The sequence below is a fragment of the Amia ocellicauda genome, chromosome 11, assembly GCF_036373705.1.
Source record: "Amia ocellicauda isolate fAmiCal2 chromosome 11, fAmiCal2.hap1, whole genome shotgun sequence".
NCBI classification, from domain to species: domain Eukaryota; kingdom Metazoa; phylum Chordata; class Actinopteri; order Amiiformes; family Amiidae; genus Amia; species Amia ocellicauda.
In genome coordinates this window covers 31,413,202-31,435,649 of record NC_089860.1, presented here as the reverse complement: position 1 = coordinate 31,435,649, position 22,448 = coordinate 31,413,202, and the positions used below count along the sequence as shown (strand labels likewise).

Genomic DNA, 22,448 nt, shown 5'->3' with positions numbered 1-22,448 from the left:
TTCACATACACACGTTAATTTCAATACGTTAAGTGAAAAGTGAAATACTTGTTTCAATTAAATTTGAGGTACTCGTAAGAAAAACTAGTCCGTTTTAAGTTGAACAACATATTTCCTACTTTACAGTCATACCTTCTGATCGGCTCGTAGAAGCAAATAATGACAACCATGAAGCTAACAAAATCACTTTTTCAATCATGCTGCTGAGACGAGGTGCTCTGACACACTGACACAGCGCAGTGTGTTACACCAGCAACAGCCTCGAGGCTCGAGGAGCGAGGACACACTGACATGTACTCATGCACATAGACTATATGTGTATTGTATTTTAATAACTTGCTCCAGATAAGTGCTTAACACCACAACGGTCCCATGACTATGCAATTATCCAGAGTACATTTTATTTCAATGTGCACATTTCAATTTGTATGTATTATTTAATTTATTTATTTTTGACCTAAACTGTTTATTAGTTATTGCGGTTTCAATGTAGGCAGTGCACTATTTGTATTTATTACTAAATACATTTTTCGAACATGTACAGTGTATGTTACAGTGCAATACATGTTCTGTCGTGTGCATTATTTAAATGTTTGTGTGTCTTTTAGTTTTACCTAAACATTTTCTCACCACTGGAACTCCTAGAAATCACATTTTTTGAAATGGGGAGTTTCATTAATGGTCTCCCCTCTGTTCAAAATTAATTTAGTGCATAATCTCTTTACCCATTACTGATTCTATATAAAATCATGCTAGGAGGTAGTTTTAGGATTGCCACCCTTTATTTAGAAAGAAAACAAATGTAATTGACAGTATATTAAACTGATTAGATACAGCCCTGTCCCACACCTCAGTTAACAGTCAGTTTTTAGCAACTTATTTAAACGTTCCAGGTAAGCGTTTTGTTAAAGGCATTTCTGGCTGTTTAAAAAATGCATATTGAAATACAGAAATACACTGATTTAACATATTTGAAATACTGATTTAATATATATATATATATATATATATATATATATATATATATATATATATATATATATATATATATATATATATATATATATATATATATATATATATAGATAGATAGATCTGTAGCTTAGCAAATAATAGATAAGACAGATTCCCACTCTCCCTATCCACTAGTTAAAACTCAGCTCAGCTTCGTGCAATATAATAATATTACTGTTGTACTTATTATGACTGATCATACAATGGAAATAGCTCCCAAGACCAAATACTCCTTTAATATGCAAATACAAGTTGAAAAAGGAAAAGACAGCAAAAGTGTGGTACAGCACAGCCAAATACAAAATCAGAAGTGTCACATGGGTAAAAAATTAAGTGTCATAGGGGACAGCCTGCATCCATATCATTTTATAGCTAGTCGATGAAGGTGCCGGGGAAATGCATCTTATACATTATTATTTACAGAAGTCATTAAAAATGATGCATCAAGTCATTATTTACTGCCTGGTCTGTTGCATTAGAGAAGTCTAGCAACATCGCCCTATAATATCCTGAACTGTAAAACACGTATGTGCTGTAATACACTGAACTGCAAAACACTCTTGTTCATATTCTGTAATTATAATGTACACTGCATTATATTGTGCTGTATTACACTACACCACACTATGTAGCTAATCCTCATATAAGGGAACATATTATTATTATTATTATTATTAGGTGTCACCTAGGACAGCATTTTGGTCCTGATTGACACTTTTTTCTCTAGTTTGACATTATCTATGGGGCTTTGACACTCTTTGACCATGCATCATACATTTTAGTCCCAAATGTCATTTATTGCTCCCATTAGAATTGTCTTAGCTGCATATGACTTGTCCCGCATTAATTTTTATTTTCACAAAACACACATACCTCTTTTTGACCATCCTAGTGTAAAACACTTTGCCTAGTCTTCCCTATTGGGCTAATACTTGCACATTAAACTGCTTATGATGTAAAAAACAACTTAATAGTGGGAGCTTTTTCCACCGCATGAATGGTAATAATAATAATAATAATAATAATAATAATAATAATAATAATAATAAATAATAACAACAACAAACTGTAATAATACATTCATTATTCAGCCTTCTATGCATCTTCTTGCCTTTAGAAATGACTGTCCTGTATAAAATAAAATAAACATCTCAACAGTTCAAATAAACAATTGGTTTGTACCATCTATCACAATAAACTAAACTGGCTAAACTTTTTTTGAATACTTTATATACAAAAATTAAAAATCACAACAGATGCTAGATGGTTCAGTGCAGTAGATGTCTGTGGCCTCCTGATTGCTTCCCAAGGAAAAGGTCATTTAACTAAGGAGTCATGTTCAAGAGTAATGCTTTCCGCTTTTCAATATACTTTTTTTGCACTATAGCTTTTTTTTGGTTTGGCAAAACAGTGGAACAGTTGTGTCCCCTGATGAAACGTTCAGATCAGTGTGATATTGTAGCAAATTGGTTAATGAGGAACAAGATGAGGGTGAGGTAACTGGTATTTGTTCTCCTGTTTGTGGATTAGTAAATCTTAAGAGATTATTCACACAGCTATTGTCCCATGTAAACACAGACCAGTGGATAAATAAACAGCCTTTTGAAACTGTTTGGAAAGTCAGGAGTTCCTGTGCGCACAGTTGGAATAGGGTGGCCAGGGAGGGATGGAGAACGCAGCTGTGGTCAGTTTTCTGTACACGAGTGGCTCCTCAAGCGCTGGCAGGTTCATATTTTTAACAGTTCCAGCTGCATCACATCCTTCTTTTCATTTCAAAACCTACTTCTGCTGGAATAAGCAATAAATAGCGAGACACAAAATAGCTGTCAATCAACTCCTTCCACTGTTAGGATAAGAGAAGTCTGGAATTTTCTTCCCTGATTTATTTCCCCACTGTTCGAAAATCTTCTTTGCTCACAGCAGAAGTCAGTTCAGGACTTGGAGGGTCAGTGGGCCTCCACAACGTGCCACACCACGCACGCTGTTCCTTGAGGCAGGGGAGGTGCTTGAGCTTCACTGAAGGAGCTGGGGTTACACCGGCACGGTCTCGGTGCTTCCTGCAGCCTCAGGCCGTCTCTGCCATGGCTGGTCCCCCTGCCTTGGCAGCACTGGCACCTCAGCAGGGCCAGGCTCTCCCGACGGAAGCCTGATGACACGAAGCAAAAGAGGCAGAAGTGGATGACCAGGCTGAGCCACTGCAGCATAAGGCCCACGTTGGCGGTGATGTTCAGGGCATCCTGGGGGTCCTCCCTCTCCAGCAGCCCCATGGTGCGGTTGGCATTGAGCAGCCCGTACGCCACGTAGCGGGGCAGAGACAGGCACACGGTGGTCACCGCCACTGTGATCTGGATGCGGCTGGACCGCCTCAGCCGGGTTTGCGTGAGCCGGAACACCGCGCTGCTGGAGCTCTCCACAAACACGCGAGCTTTCCTCCGGAAGTGCAGGCTGACCAGAACGCTGAAGGAGAGGGTGAGGCCCATGGGCACGCAGCCAGAGGCCAGGATGTGCATCCACACCATGGCCTTGGAGCTTGGTGTGATCTGGAACAGGCAGTGGTAGGTCGTGGGCTGCTGGGTGAAGTTGTTCACCTGGCCTAGCTCTGCCCCACTGCCCGGCCAGGACTCGTACAGCCAGTAGCAGGGCACACTGATCACCTGGGAGACCAGCACGGTGCTCATCACCACGGACAGTGCCACATGCGGACGGGAGAAGCGCCGGCGCAGGGTGCCATTGCGGAGAACAAGGTAGCGCTCCAGCATGAAGGCCGTCACGATCCACTGGGAGCTGAAGAGGGTCCAGTACTCGTTGAAGGTGATGGAGCCACAAAGGGAGCTGGTGTGGATGGAAGGGGGCGGTGCCAGCCAGCTCTCGATCACGTCCACCAGCCCTCCGAGGACAAGGAACAGCGTGTCCACGACAGCCAGGGACACAAGGTAGATGACAGTGGACTTGGACAGCCCGCAGGGCCGGAAACACAACACGAAGATGGAGAGCAGGTTGGCTGAAATAGAAAGGAGAGGCTTAAGCTGAGGATAAGGCTGTTGTCAGGAGCAGCCAGATAAGAAGAGGCTGAAGTACTTTTAGAGATCTGTGGATCAAACCTTGACTGAGTGAGGAGTCAGAGTGAAAATACTGCAAATGTTAATTCAGAATCAGAATTCTTATGCACTGGAGACCTTCTGTACACCAAGCATTTCTTAACCTGCCCTTGTGGTTTGCAATGTAGAAATGATGTATTCTAGTATTGTTGGACTGCAGAATCACAGCAATTTGTTTCAGTTGCTCTACAGAAGATTTCTGTGTCTGGAACAGAAAGGGAGGTGTAAAACACAAGTGCCTTTGTAATGGTTTTTGCATTAATTAAAAATCCTTAATATCTGTAAAGAACTTTCTATGAAAGCTTTGTTAGATGGCTTGTAAATATATGTATATATTTCTTATTGTTATCAGGGGTTGCATCAAGCATGTTTTTTAAATTTCCATTCTTCAGATTTATTCTCGGATAACCAAAAGGATTAATTATAGCCAGCTGGATAGAAATACAAGAGCTAGTGTATGCTGCAAAAAAGAAGAACCAGAAATATTGAATGAAATGCCTTGAGTTTCTCATATGTTTTTCAATCTATAAAATCTGGTACAAATGAGGTTGTTAGTAAAAGTTTTGTTGATGTAGGAAAACTTTTGTTTAATCATTTTTTATTATTATTTCACACTATAAGGCTTAAGTTAATAGGTGTGACTTTTAAATAGTAACACTTATCTTCATAAAAAACAAACAAACAATCAAAAAAGCCCTGTACTATAACCAGTACCTAGCAAAAGCATAGTGTTTGCATAAGCTGCTTCACTGGATCTTGTTCAAACCGAGCCATTTGCAAATGGACTGTGTTGACACAGGCTGGGCTTCTGTTGACTCATAGTGCAGAAACCTATTTGTATCGCTGATAATTAAAAGCCCATTCAGAGCAGATGAGCAGAGAGGATTGTTAGTGCTGGGCAATGGAAAACCCCTTAATCTTGGGTCACTGCATTCGACAGTCAAAAGAAGAGGAATATACATTCAAATAAAATATATATCACAGCAACTAGCTAGCAAAGGCAGTGCACAGCTGTCACAATGACCTATTTACTCCTATATCAGCACTCACACCAGTTTCCACTCACAGTTATGAGTTAGGATCAAACAGTTCGAGACAGATCCCCCCCCCCCCTGCATTTATTTGTCACTCATCTGGTTAATATTTTCTATCATGCACTCCTACGAGATTTACCTCCCCAGCTTTTGATTCACTGAGCAGAATACACGTTTTTTGGAAAGGTGAGTTGGGATGGAAGCTGGTTGCCCCTGATGCTCAGAAGATTGTGCAATCAGTAGCACAGAGACACCTGCTTTGCTTCCTGGTGAACAAGTCCTTTAGAAGTTCGTGTTGGCTTTGAAGTGCAAAAACACATGAAAGCACAAGCAACAAGTGCTCTGGAGTGGCCCATCTGTTGTCATCGAGTGCGTTTGCAGTGCAGGACAAGTCTTGGAGTGTGGAGGCTGCTGGCCCCAACAAAATCATTATCTCCCACGCTGGTCTCGGAGAGCCGGTTACAGAGATGTCTTTGATCAGTGGCTAAAGATTATGTAATTCTTGACTTGCTAAGCCAATCATGGTAAATGTATGGCTATTAAAAGGGAGAAAATGACTGTTGGTGACATTCAACAGGGGTAGTTATTTTACGTAGAAAATCTTATAATATTACTGCAGCTTTAATTAAAGGAGGTCAGACCGTCCTGTTAATGTTGCAGTAAAACTAGGTCCATTACGATCCTAAATGCATATTCAATCTATTTACATTTTTCTGAAGAAAAGATCAAGATCTCCAAGATCTCCAAACTCCACAAAATGACAATAAAGTAGTAGTACTGCCATGTTCCTTAATTTAATATCATTATTTTTAGTTTGGAAGTGCCACCAGACGTTAGCTCTTAAATGTTCTTGATTTAATAGACAGATTATTCTTATATGCATCATGTTTCTGAATATGTGGAAGTGTGTATAATAAAATAGATAATACAGACATATACAAACAGATCTATACATGTGTCTATGGTGGTTTTATGACCACTGTTGCTACCAGTAGGACTACCAGGTAGACAAAGCAGTGGGCAGCTCATTTCCTGTCACTTTCTGTTCTGACCATCACTTGCACACACCACCAGTGAACACACAACAGAAACACACAACACACAAAGACGGCAGAGGAGACTTACTGGGGATGCCGAGACTGGCCACCAAGACGAAGTAGATCCCTTGGAAAACGGAGAAGGAGTGCCAGTTGTTGAGAAACTCAACCATCATAGGAACACGGTCAACAGGACTTTTAGTGGAAATAAATGGCTAAAATGAACACATAAGATCGGTCGATTAATGTTAGCTTAACTGTAAGACACTGAGTAAGATTCCACAAAGTTAGAGCAGAGGCGACTCCTGACACGGGATCCAGTTCGATCTTGCTTCTGCCTGGGGACCTGTCTGCGCTGGCTGCATCAGAGTGGGGTCCAGTGAACGTGTGCAGGTACACCTCCTGATCACTGGCAGGTGTGAGTCAGGCTTGGCAGTGACACAGGAAGGAGGCTCCACAGAGCGTGGGAGCTCAGCAGCTGCCCACGCGGCCCAGCCCCGACAGGATACACGGACACAATGGCCTCAAAGCGGCTGACTAGCAAATACTCAGAGAGCGCAAACACAACCGTACATCTTATTCTTTTTTTTTTGAGTGAAACGGTTTCTGCCAACCACACAAATCAAACAATCAAACAAATCTCACACCTTAAACTGAAACTCAAGTCAATCCCAGGCACCAATGGGAAATAAACCACACTCCCGTTTCATCTGTGACATGTAACACTGAGGCTCAAGAAATGTGGTTGAGGCACAAGCGTGTGTACAGTTAATGAGCCACACGTGTGCATGTGAGGAAAAAAACCTTAAAATCTTTAAAATTGTCAGCTATATTAGTGAGGACTAGTAAAGCTTTTTGGAAAAGTCTGAGAAAGACTTGACTTTCCATTCAGGGAATTTGCTGTGTGGGGGTCACGTCATGTGCTGTGCTGAAAGAAAACTTAGGAGACAGTGTTTTTGGTTGAGTTTTCAAAAGTTCTTTTACAAATGTACAGTTCAGAATGAGCACAGGGAGTTAGAAACAATTATGCATTTTATAAAACAAACCAACAAAAAACCCAAAGAGCAGCAAGAGAGACCTAATTAATAATACATTTGACATACAATTATCTGAGATGCAACCTATGAGGCCGGTCCCAGCTGCAGATCTCCAACAGAATGAGACAGTGTGTGCGTGCTGGCAGGGTTTCTTTGGCCACACCATAGTTAAGTCTGGTCCTTCCTTGCAGGCCTCGGTGAAATGTAGTCCATAGAAAATCACAGTGCTGAACATGCAAGGAGACTGCACCATGGTGTTCCCGAATCCAGACAATCCTGCATTCTTTGCATGGTCTGTGGGTTGAAAGACAACCAGATCCCCATCACTCAGTTCAATGTGATGGCTTCACGCACGTCATAAACAAAACAAACAAAGAGAATAAAAAGAAAATAATAAAAGTAGAGGAATGCACTGAAGTAGTTTGCTTCACACCGTCAAAGCCTCTAATACCTCACCTAAACAGCTCCACAGCTCATGAGGTCAATGGTCCTCCTTTGTTAAAATGATGAATTCCACATGTTGTTTTTCACTCCATCATTAAAATCTCCCTTAACACAAAAGTATAGGATCCCACCAAAAAAAAGATCTGAATCGCGTTTGGGGTCGTTAATATGTTAAACGTCTGCTTTAATAGTCTATAGCCTGGTTAAGTGATTTGAGTCTCGTCAAGTTAAATTAACTTAAATTACAAATTTCTAGACAATTGCCACTTGCTCGTGAAGTGAATTCGGAGAGGAATCCTTTGGTATTATCACGCACAAAAAAAGAAAAACAAACATTTTTTTCTAGGTAATTCAATAAGGATTTAAATAGATTTTTTTGGTGGTGTTCCACACTCAATGGATCTATGGCAAGTCTGACAGAATATTCATATATATACTCATATACTCCTTCCTACTGTAAAGTCTGTCTGAATATGGAAGTCCCTGGCCTACAGTGCTGCTCCACAGCAACGCTTCCATTTTGTGTTACCTTGAAGTGACCGAATGGGTTTGTGCTTTGTCTTTTGGATGAGTGGAAGACACCAAAAGCCTACTGCAAATGTCTGTAGTGGACTTCCGTTTGCAGTTGCATATGTAGATGTATAATTCACTTCGAAGTCTCTGTCAATCTGGATCAAAGCCTCGACTGAATGACAACAGTGATTATTTGTGTATGGTTCACCTCCAAACAGTCAGCCAGATGGTGTAACCTCTGGATTGCCAACTGTGTACAATGTAGCTCAGCATTTTCCTTCAGAAACCCAGATTTGCCATCTGTCCTTTATTCACAGTTTCTGCACTGAGCTGCAAGTAAATCTGAGCCATATCTTCCTGAGATCTTATTTTATGCCATGAAAGATTCCATTCTCTAACCGTGTTGGCCATTACAATGTAGGCCATAACTGTATATTATAATGGGGGAGAAAATAAAACAAGAACTTAGTCTAGACGGCCTAAGAGAGAGAGACGAGGACCCAAATTAAGCACCCAAACGGAATTCAAAAGCTTTTAACATGTATTGTAGGTGAAAACTATGTTTCTAGGTTCAATGTAAAACGCAAACAAAACTCCAAGAAACTTGACTTTTCAGAGCATGTATTAAATAATCATAACATAATGGAAAATAACAATAACCAAAAGAAATTTAAAAACAGTTCTATAAGAAAAACAATACTTAATAAACCCTCCTCCCAACTAACCCACAAAATCCATGCCCCTTAAGGGGGGAAATAAAATTGTAAAAATTGACTAATTTAATGCAACGCATTGGCAGAGGGAAAAAAAAAAAGTGCTACCCCCTTCACTACCTCCCCACTGCCCTCATCACCCTCTTAAAATCCCACCTCCCTGGAGTGTACTGAGATCACCTATAGGTTCATTTTGGTGCTGAAGCTGAAGCAAAAAAACAACAACATACAAACAAAAACAAATAAAGACAAAACAAAAAAAAAGGGTTCATATTCCCTTCTTCTGGTCTGGTTTGTGGTCCAAGGTGATCTTGTTTTTGTCTCTGTTCATCAGGAAACTCCCAGGGGAGAATACATTTGAGCGCAGTCAAGTCATTGACAGTGGAGGATTAACAGTGACGGAGGGAAGGGAGCTGGTAGCAGAAAGCCAGGAGTGGCCTCAGCGCCGCTCTGCCTAGACGCCCGCCAAGCCTCTCGGGGTGAAGGGGGCGCCCCTAGCTCAGAGGTTCTCCCCAGGCTGGTACTGTGGCTCAGTGGCAGTGAAGTAGTCCTCCAGGAAGCCTTGCAGATACTCAAAGGTGTGCCTCTCATCAGCATCCTTCTTCCAGCACTGCAGCATGAGCTCGTGCAACGAGGCGGGGCAGCCTGCAGGACTGGGCATCCTGTAGCCCCGCTCCACCTGCTCCAGCACCTCGCGGTTATTCATCCCTGCACAGAGACACAACCAACAGGGCTTAGCTCTGACGAAACCCAAATATGCTTTCAGTCCGACAAGACAAGCATCACATCACGGTTCTTGGTACACCAAGACCACAGGCTCTAATTCATAAATGGGCTGCTGGTCGAATGCAGGACTCGGTGTACTTAGACCACTCAGTACTCAGTTACAGGAACTGTCTTGACTGTTTAATGTTGATTTAAAGAGATCTAAGCTTGCAGTCAGGAGTGGGCACTGCATTCCAGCTATAATACTGTGATCAAGACACCAATTTCTCATATGAAACATGTCTTCCAATAAGCCAACTATGAAAAGCGACTTGGTGTTATGCAGACCTATGAAGCACATTAGGAAAGAAAGCTTCTGCTGGTCTTTCCCCTTTTTATCTTCTCCAAAAAGGCAAAACCCACACACACTAACAGGAGTGTGCTACACATCACAGCCACTCAAAGCCAAAGGCAGCAGTGTGGAGTAGTGGTCAGGGCTCTGGACTCCTGAGTTCGTGAGGACCCCGGGGTGCTGCTGTTGTACCCTTGAGCAAGGTACTGTACCTCAATTTCTCCAGTAAAAAACCCAGCTGTATAAATGAGCAAATGTGGGTATATATATAAAAAAAAGTGACGCATCCTTGATATGGGCGTCTGCTAAGAAAATTACGATAATACTTCACCGCATGAAGCAATACTAACAGCATTACAAGAAATTATAACAGTGGGGAACTTCAACTTCTCTCCAATAGATTGAGAAACGCAGAAGCCAATGTTGAAACGCATGATCAGGAAAACACAGTAAAGCAAGATCTGAAAACGAATGAGGAAGTTACGTTTTTCTTTCGTATGAGTCATACCAAATGTAGCTTATCTGAGCTCACAGAACCAAAAACCACAGAGTACACTAGCAGCTCTGAAATGAAAGATCGGTGGGGTGGAGGAAGCAAAGAACATGAACTTGCCAGCTCTGGGGAAAAAACAAGAGCCGTAAACAAGAACTTCGGACAAACAGATTTAGATTGCGAGTGTGGGGGTTATACCTGGGTACGGCACTCTGCCCTTGGTGATAAGCTCGGTCAGAAGGATCCCGAAAGACCAGACGTCCGACTTAATGGTGAACTTGCCGTACAGTGCTGCCTCTGGAGCGGTCCACTTTATGGGGAACTTGGCGCCTGCAGGAGAAAGTATAGATTTGTGTTGGGGAAGCTGACGGGAAACCCCTGGTTGCCTATCCATTGGAAGCAATTAGAGAGACATTGATAATCTGTCGATGGTGTTGGTCAATTGTGGGCATGCATCAGAAACGGATTCACGCACTTGATGTGGTTTAGAGCGCTTGATGTAGGTTTGTATTCAGCTGTCAGGGCAGAACCCATCGTTGTGATATGTATGATAGTGGAGCGGGGTCGTGTGGCCACCCAGGGGCGCCTGCTCACCTTGGCGGGCAGTGTACTCGTTGTCCTCAATGAGACGCGCCAGGCCAAAGTCAGCGATCTTACACACCAGGTTGTCTCCCACCAGGATGTTGGCGGCCCGCAGATCTCGGTGGATGTAGTTCATCCTTTCGATGTAGGCCATGCCAGCTGCAATCTGAGCACAGCGACACTGGATCAACACACCCACTTAGGCCCAGATATCTCACTCAACATGGCTGTTTCCCCAGTGTCACCCTTAAAGCATTTGACGTCCGCAGGTATTGACTGAACTCCCAGATCACGCCATGCCAATTTCTATCAGGACCTTTCATTTCAACCACAATAAGAAAGTGTCAATTAAATATGCTTTCTTAAAGAAGGGGGAAATTGGGAGGGGAATTGATACAAATACTCAAACCCTGAAAGGCATTAAGTGAACCTATTGGACTGCAGCAGGATCAATGGTGAAACAAGGACCCAAGGAAACTAGTAGAAATTTAAAGGATGTATCTTTAGGATTGAAACAGGAGGCAATTCTTTCCACAAAGGATTATGGGTGTCTGGAACAAGCTTGATTCTGAGAGAGATCCCTGGGTCAATCAGCTTCTAGCAAACCCAAAGAGCTAGGTGGGTGGACTGATCTCATCTTATGTTTGGGACTTATTCAATTCAACCCACCATGCCTTTCGGGAGCACTTGGAGACAAACAAGCATTACATTTCAACCGTACCTGGGCTGCCATGTCAACCAGCTGAGGCAGCTTCAGGCTCCGCCCATCTCCATCCTTCAAGAAGTCCAGCAAGCTTCCTGAAAAACAGAGACAAAGGCCGATGGGTCAATACAGCCAAGTTTTTGTTGTGGTGAGGAAACTGGAGCATGTCAGAATAGTGTGGTCCAGGGGTTTGGGGAATTGGAAGGTAAGCAGACAGATTATTTTGTTAATCCTAAAAGGGGACTGGCACAGTTTATTTAGGAAGTAGAATATTTAGGAAGTTGCCTGTGCCAGTTGTGGAGCAGTCACCAGGGAAACACAAACTACACAGTAGCTTCCCATGGTGTTTTTTTATAGTTCTAACTGAGGCAGGTCAGTTACAATAACACATTTTATTTGTGCATAGAGGCTTATTGCTGTTTTGTATGACAAGAAAAGTCAGTGCGGACTATGCCTCAGATTAGTAAGCTATTGGTGATCGAATAATGATGCTCACAAGGGACCCAGTCACTTGCTCTCATTCCTAGTTTATGGCAGACGTTCTCACCCTGGCTCATGAACTCGGTCACGATGTAGATGGGCTCCTCCGACACCACGGCGTACAGCTGCACCAGCTTGTCATGCCGCAGCCTCTTCATGATCTGGGCCTCCTCCAGGAAGGCCTCGGGGGACATGGTGCCCGGCTTCAGGGTTTTCACGGCCACCTTGGTGGTGCCATTCCACATGCCTGAACACAAACAGCCCCCTCAGTCACACAGCACTTCCACCAAGCGATGGCACACCATTTCATAGAATCGCTGTACAGCTCACCAAAAGAGAAGAGGAAACCTAATTTCTAAAGGAAGGGTCACTTCCTTTTTAAGTTCATAATGCATTCTTTTATTTTTGTCAGATTTAAAGTCTGTAAATTAGTTTTTTTTTTTTTTTTTTTTTTTTTTTTTTTAAGTAAATTGGTTTCTTTTGGCAAAGCAATATAAACAGCCAAGGGATCCAAACAGCATGCTTTCATTTGCATCCCTTGGCTTATCCTAATGAGAGGTACCATGCAGGGAGGTCAGGTGATGCAGTATTCTGTGACAGAGGGGTGAGGGATGAACTTGCATGCAGGGATGTGTTACTTACACGAACCAAGCCTGGAGGCCTGACCAGACCTACATGGAGCAGAATCATGGCCAATAAGCATCTCCTTTGAGGAAGCAGATTTACCAGACCTTCTAATTAGCACTGAAATATATTTTGGGGCAATAGACTGATGAGATACATGACTAAAACAAATTGAAAAAACACAAAAACAACCCATTAAGCAGGACAATGAGACTTTGGTTTTCTGCAGAATTGTCTGTAGAGTTTCAGTGTAGCACTGTCAAGTGTGTGGAGAACATCTGTGCCAGTCCACTGCAAGATGTTTAAAAGTAGCTGGCACTCATATAAACTACCGCATAGGAAATCGACCAGTGCACCCGCTGTACTTCTAAATATGGACTGAAGAACTACCCTGACTGCTGCCCTAGATATCGCATTGATGACGCTTAAACTCTGCTGTACTTCACAGCATCGCCAGCAAGTGTCACTATAACGTGTCTGTGGAATAATGAAGACTGAGTAATTCCCTGATCTGACCAAACCAGACACCTAAGTCGTGGGCATGACTTCAGTCTAATGAAAAACATGTGACATTGTGAAAGAAATAGAAAAGATCCCAGTTCAACCACTTATGTATTAGCGTCGATGAACTTTTTCAGCTGGTTTCACAGACCTCAATTAGCACTAGTCTTACACTACTCTTTCAAAAATAGCATTGGGTAGTCCAAGACTAGTACTAACCTGCGTCTGTGAAGCCATGCCTTTGTGTTCTTGGATCAGTGCTCAAAAGCGCCCATTTTCTGCCCATTTATTCTGGCGATTCCCACACTGTCTAGGGTGGGAGGGTTTAAAAAGCTCTAACTCTGAGCGAGCGTTTGGCATGTTCGGACGCTTACCCATCCACACGTCTCCGAAGCAGCCCTGCCCCAGTTTTTTGTTCAGGCTGAGGGTCTCACGGGAGATTTCCCAGGCATCCCTACCCAAGCCCAGTGTCTGAGGGGTGGCGTTGGGGCAGGCCTTGGTTAGATAGTAGCACAAGCCATCGTTACTACCTGGAGAGAGGAAGGGGGGTGCAATGGAGATGGAAAGGGGTGAAATGGATTGGCATGCAAGGAGGATGAGGGGGTACAGGTGGTAGGGAGGCGGCGGGGAGGGGATCACCCAGTGCCACTGTGTGTTGGGGGGAGGGCAGGACTGGGATCAACGGCTCCCTCTACAGGGGGGGAAACCAATCCTGTAGTTCTGAGATCAAAGATATTCCACCTGACTGCTGGTGGATATTTTAAAAATCTGTTCTCCCCAGTTTTGGTTTAATTGTTTTATTTTATTTGAATTAAAGACATGAAGGTATTATCACTTGCTCAAACTATGCAGTTTTGCTGTATGATATCAAAACTGAGATGATAATAATCTATCCCATAGCTATTCTTACAATTTTACATCAATAACACCAGATAGGAAGGTAGTATTCCCATTAGATTTGGCTGCACTTATTTTCTGCTTGGATTACAGTTTCACTTCCCATCACACTTGCTGTGTAATAATGACGGGGGAGGCCTGAACAAGCTCAGTCTTAAATGATCCATTTAGGGAGGTTTCCCCTGCTGCGGAGGTGTGCCGCTATTTCCCTTCCCCCGGGCCCTGTCTCATGGCTGTCTTTGGGTTCCTACCCATCCAGACTTCCCCAAACTGCCCATTGCCCAGTTTCTTTATGAGCTGCAGCGACTCTCGAGGGATCTCCCACACGTCTTTGGTTTTGACGGACAGGTCTGCCAGCTTTGGCATTCCCTTATGGCAGGAGACCACCAGACGACAGCACAAGCCTGCTGCGCGCTCTGAGAGACAGAGAGAGAGAGCGACACACACACACGCAGAAGGAGAGAGAGAGAGCGAGAGGGAATGGAAGGGTCAGAGTGACAGAGGGAGGGAGGGAGAGAGTGACATTCACAGGGAGGGAGAGTGAGATCAACAGACAAAGAGGGAGAGAGGGAGGGAGAGAGAAAGATGGGGACAGGGTAGCAATTATGATTATGGGAGAGAGGTGGAAAAGGTGGGGAAATTGTGAGAGGGGCAGAAATAGAAGAAGGGATTAAAGCACAAAGGAGAATAGAGGATTGACATTAAACATGCATTGTTGAAGTGGGAAAGAAGATTGGGAATGTTGGGGAGAGACAGGAAGGAAGTGGAAGACAGGAGAGTGAATGGACAACAAAGGAGAGGGCGAGAGAGAGAGATTGTGGAGGAGAGGGGAGAGACCAAGAGAAGAAAAAGGGAACAGCAGAGAAGAGAGGAGAAAAGGCACATCGAGAGTTAACAGAAACACAGGCAGCAGCACAAGCTTCCCCAGCCAAACCCAGCCAAGGGAAAAAAAACACTATTAAATCATTTATAATTATTTATAATTAGTGTGGCCCTTTATCTAGAGACATGTGTTCTGTTAACATGGCAGGTAGCCTAAGTGCAACAACAAACTCACATGGAATACACAATCAGGAAATGAAGCGAGGGAAATTACACAAAAGAGAGCAGAGAGCACATATAAAAGCCAGTCAATATCGAAATGCAAGAACACAAAATTACACATTTAATTCAGTCCAAAACACAAAAGAAACAAAATTGCATTCATATCGAACACCTTTTGAAGAACATTGTAAGCATTGTGAATTAAAAAAAAAAAAAAAAAAAATACAGCCCTAATTTTTGACACTTTCTGGTGAATGCAACATTTTTTTTATAGAATATAAAGAAGCAACAAAAATGACTGAACCAGCTGTTGACTTCAGGGTGTTAATGAGTCCGATAGTTGAGAGAAGATACACTAGATGGCACAGGAGTACACAGCATTAAAACACTTAACCTATGGAGCCACTCCAGTCATAAACTTGTACACAGTCGTTCTCCAGATGCCAGATCTTCCAGCTTATAGTAATTAATTACAGTTGTGGGAAGTACTTTCCACTGGGTAAACTAAGACTGTACTGTTTTCCAGGGAAAGGTAGACTTGGTACTTCATCTGCAAAACTGCACAACAAATCATTGAAGGAAAGACACATCACACTGACGGAGCCAGCCTCGCACATGCTGTACAGAGATCGGATACATTTTGAAAATAACAAGATCAGAGGGCTGGGTTTCTAGGTCTCATCAAGCCATCACCGGATTCAAACCTCAACTTGCCTGTAAGTTAATAGGCCTACGGGCTACAGGAAATCTTATTAGGGTGTGATTCTGAACATTTCCCAGCATAACAACCGAGCTTCACTGCAGGTTTGCTTCATTATCAGGGTGAAGGGTTGTTAAGAGTAGCTAAAATATCGGATGCCTCAAACCAGCCAGAACGTTTTTGTAACTTTAGCAGAAGCGTTTGATCGCTAAAACTTAATACAGGGGGCTTTGTATTACTCTAAATAGTTCTCGAATAGCAGCGCCAAGATAAAAGATTAAGCTTAAGCAATTAACGAATGAAATCTACATGATAAAGTGATTCCCCAGGTCACCTGCGATGTCACAAAAGTTTTTTTATAGCATACGTAAAAGCTCAATCACAATATACTGTTATCTCTCCACGGTACTTCTACTTATTTTGTTATATATTAAGGTGCGGGACTTACTTGTTTATAGTGCCCCACACACATGTCAACATGCTCAGTGTAAATACAGACAAATTACATTGTACATTTTCTATCCTATTTTTCTTGGTTCTATTTTTGGAAGAATGGCAAGCTGGAAATGTACCTGATGTGTCTAGGATGAGACTTCTCAGTGTAGGGGCCTGAAGCAGCACTAAATAAATGGCCCTAAAGCAGCATTGTGACAGAGAGGTAAATGATGTAGGTCAGCTCCTTCAAAACACATGAAGAAAAATGAGGCTCAAAGTCTGTCGGATAAGGAAGAGCGAGTCCATGCACAGGGACTGCACCCTCCACTCTCCGATTCACAGGGATTCGATCGGACCAAAAGGAGACCAATTAGAACAAAAGGAGTTCGATCTCAGCGAGTGTAACATCTGGTAAAATGAGAAAGGAAGGGACCCAAATTCTCACATTCGGAGGGGCATGGAGAGAGCTCAAACATCCTGTGGAAAATCTCGGCTCTTGTGCCCTGATCTGTATGTGTAAAAATATGAATACGCCGACTGGGTGGCAATAAATTGTAAATTGGAATTTGTAAAATGTATTATATTTTGAATTGCTATGTTTTAGTTAAATTTAATTTGTAATGATTGATGCCTTTTACTTAACTGTATTTTTGCACTTTGTATTGCACTTATGTTGTAAGTTGCCCTGGATAAGGGCATCTGCCAAGAAATAAAAATAACAATAATAATAATAATAATATTAATATTAATAATAATAATAATAATAATAATAATAATAATAATAATAATAATAATAATAAAAGGGCAAATATAACAACTGTTATACTGTGGCAAAGGACTGGCAGGTCACATTTCCGAGTTCTGATCTGTCTGTAGAAGGACTTTTCACACTTTTGACATTGAGTTTGTGACAGTTGGTGCGTTTCAGCCACGGCCGCTCACCTGTGTAGTGCTGCACCAGCTGCTGCACAGTGTCAAACTGCGTCCGCGTTGTGATGTAATAGCCGCCGTTGTCCAGCTTGCGGATCTTGTAATGCTTTACGTGGTCCCCCTTCACATCGTCCCAGTCACGGATGGACAGGGAGTAGGCTCCTGGGAGAGTGAGAGAGAGAGAAAAGAACAATTGAGAAACAGGAAGTGACTGGGAGTGGAAGAGAGAAAGGGAAAATACAGACCGAGAGAAAGAGAGAGAGAAAAAATAACAAAATAGAGACTCTTGGTCTAGAAAAGCCCCATGGCACACTTCTCTTGGTTTGCATTTATTGAGATAACTGGCACGCCTAATACATTAAAAGCCGGGACTGTATTATTCTTTTTTCAGAAAGCATCGGTAGACTGTACAGTGGCCTGTCATGCTTCATCATGCTTTTATAAACCTTGTTCAACAGTTCTGCTTTACCTCACCAGTCGGAGATCACAAGCAGAGTTTGTTTAAATTGTAATTCGTCAGGGGGGCAGTGGAGGCTGCCAAGTTGCTTTGTAATGCATTTTTTGTTTCTATGTGTTAATCTTTTATTTTCGGTTCTAGCACTGTGCAGTATGTAACCTGAACATGTGTCATTTCTTGCAGTTCCTCGCTGAATACAATTCACCTCAGACAAACTATTAATAATGAAAAACTGTATGGACAAATAATTCTCGCGTGTCCCCTCTGGCCATTGTTTCACTGTCAATCTCCTCGTCTCCTTTGTCCAAGACTGGAGAGAATCCCTTCCTTTAGTCTGTCTTTTTGTATGACATCCTTCTGAAGTCTGGTATTAAACTGCTATTTTATTTGGCGTCTTCGGCTAAATCTTTTTAAATAAGCTATATTTACTCTGGTTTGCAGTTTGCATTACCCGTTTTTGTTGTGTTATTAAATCAACTGACCACAATATTTCTTGGGGGAATTTTTTGATCTTGAATGAAAACTGCAGTTGTTTGGATTTTGCCTGTATGTTCTACAAATCTAATTATAGGATGGACGCTATGGTCAGTTGGTCACCTTTGGTGGTCTCGCTCTCTCGGATCAGGAAGGTGCCCCTGGGGTTGCCCTGGCAGAGCAGCATTCTCTCTGCATCCTTACGTCCCATCTTGCCAAAATACCACCTGGAAGGGTAAAGGCAGACAAAAGACATTTTCAAAAATATGTGGGAAATCCTCACAACATGTGCGGTTCAATAGTTCATCACAGCTCCTTCAATGAAACACATTATCAAGGGAAAATAACCAGAATAATCCCTGGCTTGTAGCAGGAACTGTGAGGATGTCTGATACTCACTCTTCGGCCTGTATGGAGTCCACTGGGGCCACGTAGTTGCTGGGAATGTAACCATTATTGCCTGTGTCCAGAGACCGCGCCTCCCACCAGTCCCCTTCCCTGAAAAGAAGACAGACAGGCAGGACTTAGATTCTCCACCCACACAGCTTCAGTGAGCTCATAAATACGACAATCCTATCATTCTACTAGAGGTTAGACCACAGGGATTATTGAGAAAAAAGGAAATGCGGGATAAGTTGGGGAACTCGAGGAAGCGAAGGAGTGAGACAGAGACCAAGATGAAGACTGATCCATTTAAAATTATCCACAAATATGAATTAATTCAGAGGAAATTGGCCTGCTCTTCAGGGCAGAGAGTTCTACACACGTGTTGTTGATGATGTGGAATTTCTCGCCCTTCTTGAAGGTGAGGTCGTCTTCAGTGCGGGCATCGTAGTCGTAAAGGGCCACAAACAGGGTCACACCGCCACCTGCAGGAGAGGAGAGGAGAGGAGAGGAGTAATCAATAACCCCACTCTCACACACTCCCAATGCTACCTACACTTTCAAACAATACCAGCTACTCCCACCATCACTGCATTAGACACCACTTAGTAGCAACATATTTGCTCCTCTTACTGATGTTATCCTAAATGGCTGTTACTATTATGTTATTGGGAGTAGCATCTGATCAACAAGGGCATGCATTTTCTCGTACGTATAACTAAAAAAAGACTGAACAAATCTTCCCTTACAACAATGCAGTTTGTGTTTGGCCTTATTGCTAGATATTTCTACATTGTTACATTTTAAACTTGAACTCTGCAACTGTGAGTTGAGAGGTTTAGGGGTTTTCTGAACTCGATAAACTGCACATTATCAACCGAGTGCTGTTCATTGAGTTCACGTTTTTATTTTTACGTTTTAAGATCGATTAGTATCTCTTGAAGCAACAGACTTCTCGGCCCATTGATCAGGCTTGCCAAAAAAAAAAGTGACCATGCGACCTAATGCAAGCAAGCGGATTCTGCCCCTGAAGAGTGGCATTAACATAGACCCACTGAATAACTCAGCCGGGTCTCTGTACACACAGAGACACACATACAGTCGTCAATGCTGCTCTTTCACTTACACTAGCACAAAAAGTCATAACTGCAGTGTGCAATCTCTCACAGTGCGGCTAAGAATATCCACCAGCCACAGCCTTCACATCCGCTAACATCTATCAGATGTTAACGTGGGGACTTACATTCTGAATATATATATATATATATATATATATATATATATATATATATATATATATATATATATATATATATATATATATATATATATATCTCTGTTACTACACGGTGGGGCTTTGTGACACACTATTGTGCCACTTCACTTTCTTAATCTCACTTGAAATAAATATTGGTTTAATAAAGGGGTTGATCAGAAATCGAGACCCCTTTCCCTAAAAGAGGAGAAACAGAGAATGTTAGCATTACAACACCAAAATGTATGTATGTATGTATGTGTGTGTGTGTGTGTGTGTGTGTGTGTGTGTGTGTGTGTGTGTGTGTGTGTGTGTGTGTGTGTAGCCCCTGACCTGTGATGCTGCCACCTGCCCGGGACTGCAGGGTGGCAGATGGGTAGGGGGAGGAGCCTCCAAAGGGCGTGGCGACAGAGACGGGCGTGTTCTGGAAGTTGTTGAAGTCGGGGATGCGGCTGAGGCTCTGATTGGTGGGATCGGGGCCATAGCGCGGGTTGGAGGCTTGCAGGTTGCCGTCAGCCACCACTCCCTGGGCCTTGGCGGAGGCTTTCTCTTTGCAGTGGACACAGCCCATTCTCAAAGCTCTGCACAGAGAGGACAGGAATCAGGACTGATGGATCTGTGACGGGTTAACCTTCACTTTTTCTGTTTTTTGCTTCCTGACAATGTTTAGTGAGATTTACAAAAGACATACAATTTGACAGCCATGATTGAAAAATCCAAAATAATAAATATGACATTAATAATTGTAACACATGGAGCAAGAAGATTAAATAGAGGAGAGAGAAAGAGAGATAGAGGCAGGTGTAAGTTTTGATGACTTTGTTTTTATAATCTTTCAGCTTTGTCTAGCAATTGATCCTCAGACCTCCTGTAGTTGCCGTCTTCTGTACGTGTGGCTACTTCTGCTCAAACTGACTGCCTAGGAACCTAACAGCCTAACATTGTAGCAGCTGCACTGCAGACTGTAGATATGATCATAACTGCTGTTTCTATTACATGTTTTCTCCTTTCACCATGTTTTCAGTCATGGAATTTGTTATCAGCCGTTATCAACTTCCTTTTATTTTTATTTTGTATTTGGTTTCAGAGCATGTCTCTAAATCACTAGAGCTCTAAATCCATCGACAGCGATCTCTGAACACTGGAAAAACAAGCAGACAAAAGTCAATTTGGGAAAAATTGGTGCAGTGGATGTATCATGAGGTTAACAAATACATAAATTGGTTATGACTGTAAAAAATTAGAAGTCTTAGCAGCTTGTGTGGCCAGAAATTAGTTCTTTCCAGCCAGGTGACTGAATTAATAATGTATGATTAAAAGTCTACAGCCAGTTTCCACTCACACTCCCCAATCAGTACTTGGCCAGTTGTGCACAGCCCCCTGGGAACTCCAGACCGAAGCTGGATTGGAGACCAGCTAGTCCACCCTACAGGGATCCAGCAGTGCTTTAGCTGATGCACCACTCTGCAACCCTTGTGACAGCTAAACTCTAAGCCTATTGACCTGGAAGCTGAGTTATAAGAAGGTGTATTTAGTTTAATCAAATCGCATTATTGTCTTGGCTGATGATATTGAATTTCTGAATCCAGTGCAAAAATAATAACTACAGATGATAATTTCAGTACTTGCACTCAGACAACAGAGACCTAAAGAAAATGTTTTCTTTCTTTTCTTTTCTTTCTGTATTTCAGTCTCCAACACACTCTACAGAGCGGGGGCAATGTCCTGACACCCAGTGATATGGGATTGTTTTTTCTGGTCAGATATTGTTACCTACTCAGGGAGCTGGCCTGCTTAACAGCCCTGGAGGTATTTATCCAGCTCAGCAACTGCTTTGAAGTTTAATTTGTATATATAAAATAAAATCTAAAATAGCTTGTATGGATAACTGTCCATCACCCAAATCAGGTGTAAGCAATTGTCTTCAAAATCACACACCAAGTTAAGTGTCCACAACCTGTGTTAAATTCACATGATTTCAGGATAAATCCAGCCATTCCTGTAGGGTCCCTCTTCTGGGTAGTGCATTGAAAAGCAAAGACTCAACCTTGAGCACCAATGAGCTTTCAAAAGAACTCTGGGACAAAGTTGTTGAAAGGCACAGATCAGGGGATGAGTAAAAAAATATCAAGGGCCTTGAATATCCCTTGGAACATGGTCAAGATGATTATTAAGAATTGGAAGGTGTATGGCACAACCAAGACCCTGCCTATATGAGGCTGTCCCTCCAAACCGGATAATCGAGCAAGAAGGAGACTGATCAGAGAAGATATCAGGAGGCCAATGGCAAATTTACAAGAGCTACAGGCTTTATAGGGCAAGACAACAATGTCCCAAACACTCCACAAAACTGACCTGTATGGTATGGTGGCAAGAAGGCAAATATTACTCAAGAAAGAGCACATGAAACATTAAATGCAAAGCGTTTGGCGGAAACCCAATACAGCGCAAAGAACACTATCCCTACTGTGAAGCATGATGGTGGCAGCATCATGTTTGGGGATACTTCTAATTGGCAGAGACTGGGGCACTTGTCAGGGTA

The 22,448-nt window shown here is 42.5% G+C and overlaps 2 protein-coding genes across 5 annotated transcripts in view; both read right to left on the bottom strand.

The window, feature by feature from the left end:
* Window positions 1–2,960: 2,960 nt before the first annotated feature.
* On the bottom strand, window positions 2,961–6,356 carry LOC136762748 (probable G-protein coupled receptor 139). Its single transcript, XM_066716308.1, has 2 exons — window positions 6,272–6,356; window positions 2,961–4,015 (listed from the first exon to the last, which is right to left on the bottom strand). Exons 1-2 carry the CDS (start codon window positions 6,354–6,356, stop codon window positions 2,961–2,963), a joined length of 1,140 nt encoding a protein of 379 aa, XP_066572405.1.
* Window positions 6,357–7,136: 780 nt separating this feature from the next.
* yrk (Yes-related kinase) overlaps window positions 7,137–22,448 on the bottom strand; it is a 45,577-nt gene continuing 30,265 nt past the window's right edge. For 3 of the 4 annotated variants that reach the window (XM_066717446.1, XM_066717448.1, XM_066717447.1), the window contains 11 exons: window positions 20,240–20,487; window positions 19,034–19,136; window positions 18,667–18,765; window positions 18,391–18,494; window positions 17,349–17,498; window positions 14,479–14,643; window positions 12,273–12,452; window positions 11,744–11,820; window positions 11,035–11,188; window positions 10,639–10,770; window positions 7,137–9,598 (listed from right to left, as the gene is read on the bottom strand). In XM_066717446.1, coding sequence (XP_066573543.1) covers window positions 9,390–9,598; window positions 10,639–10,770; window positions 11,035–11,188; window positions 11,744–11,820; window positions 12,273–12,452; window positions 14,479–14,643; window positions 17,349–17,498; window positions 18,391–18,494; window positions 18,667–18,765; window positions 19,034–19,136; window positions 20,240–20,477 — 1,611 coding nt within the window. In that variant the 5' untranslated portion in view covers window positions 20,478–20,487 and the 3' untranslated portion in view covers window positions 7,137–9,389. Of the gene's footprint in view, window positions 9,599–10,638; window positions 10,771–11,034; window positions 11,189–11,743; window positions 11,821–12,272; window positions 12,453–13,704; window positions 13,861–14,478; window positions 14,644–17,348; window positions 17,499–18,390; window positions 18,495–18,666; window positions 18,766–19,033; window positions 19,137–20,239; window positions 20,488–22,448 lie in introns of all 4 variants that reach the window. The other variant, XM_066717449.1, reaches the window with a different exon arrangement.

Excerpts from the sequence above, each read along its gene's own strand:
- LOC136762748 (XM_066716308.1), bottom strand. The coding sequence starts at position 6,356 with ATGGTTGAGTTTCTCAACAACTGGCACTCCTTCTCCGTTTTCCAAGGG. Across the intron at positions 4,016-6,271 it reads GGCCAGTCTCGGCATCCCCA|CCAACCTGCTCTCCATCTTC; the intron begins GTAAGTCTCCTC and ends TTTCTATTTCAG.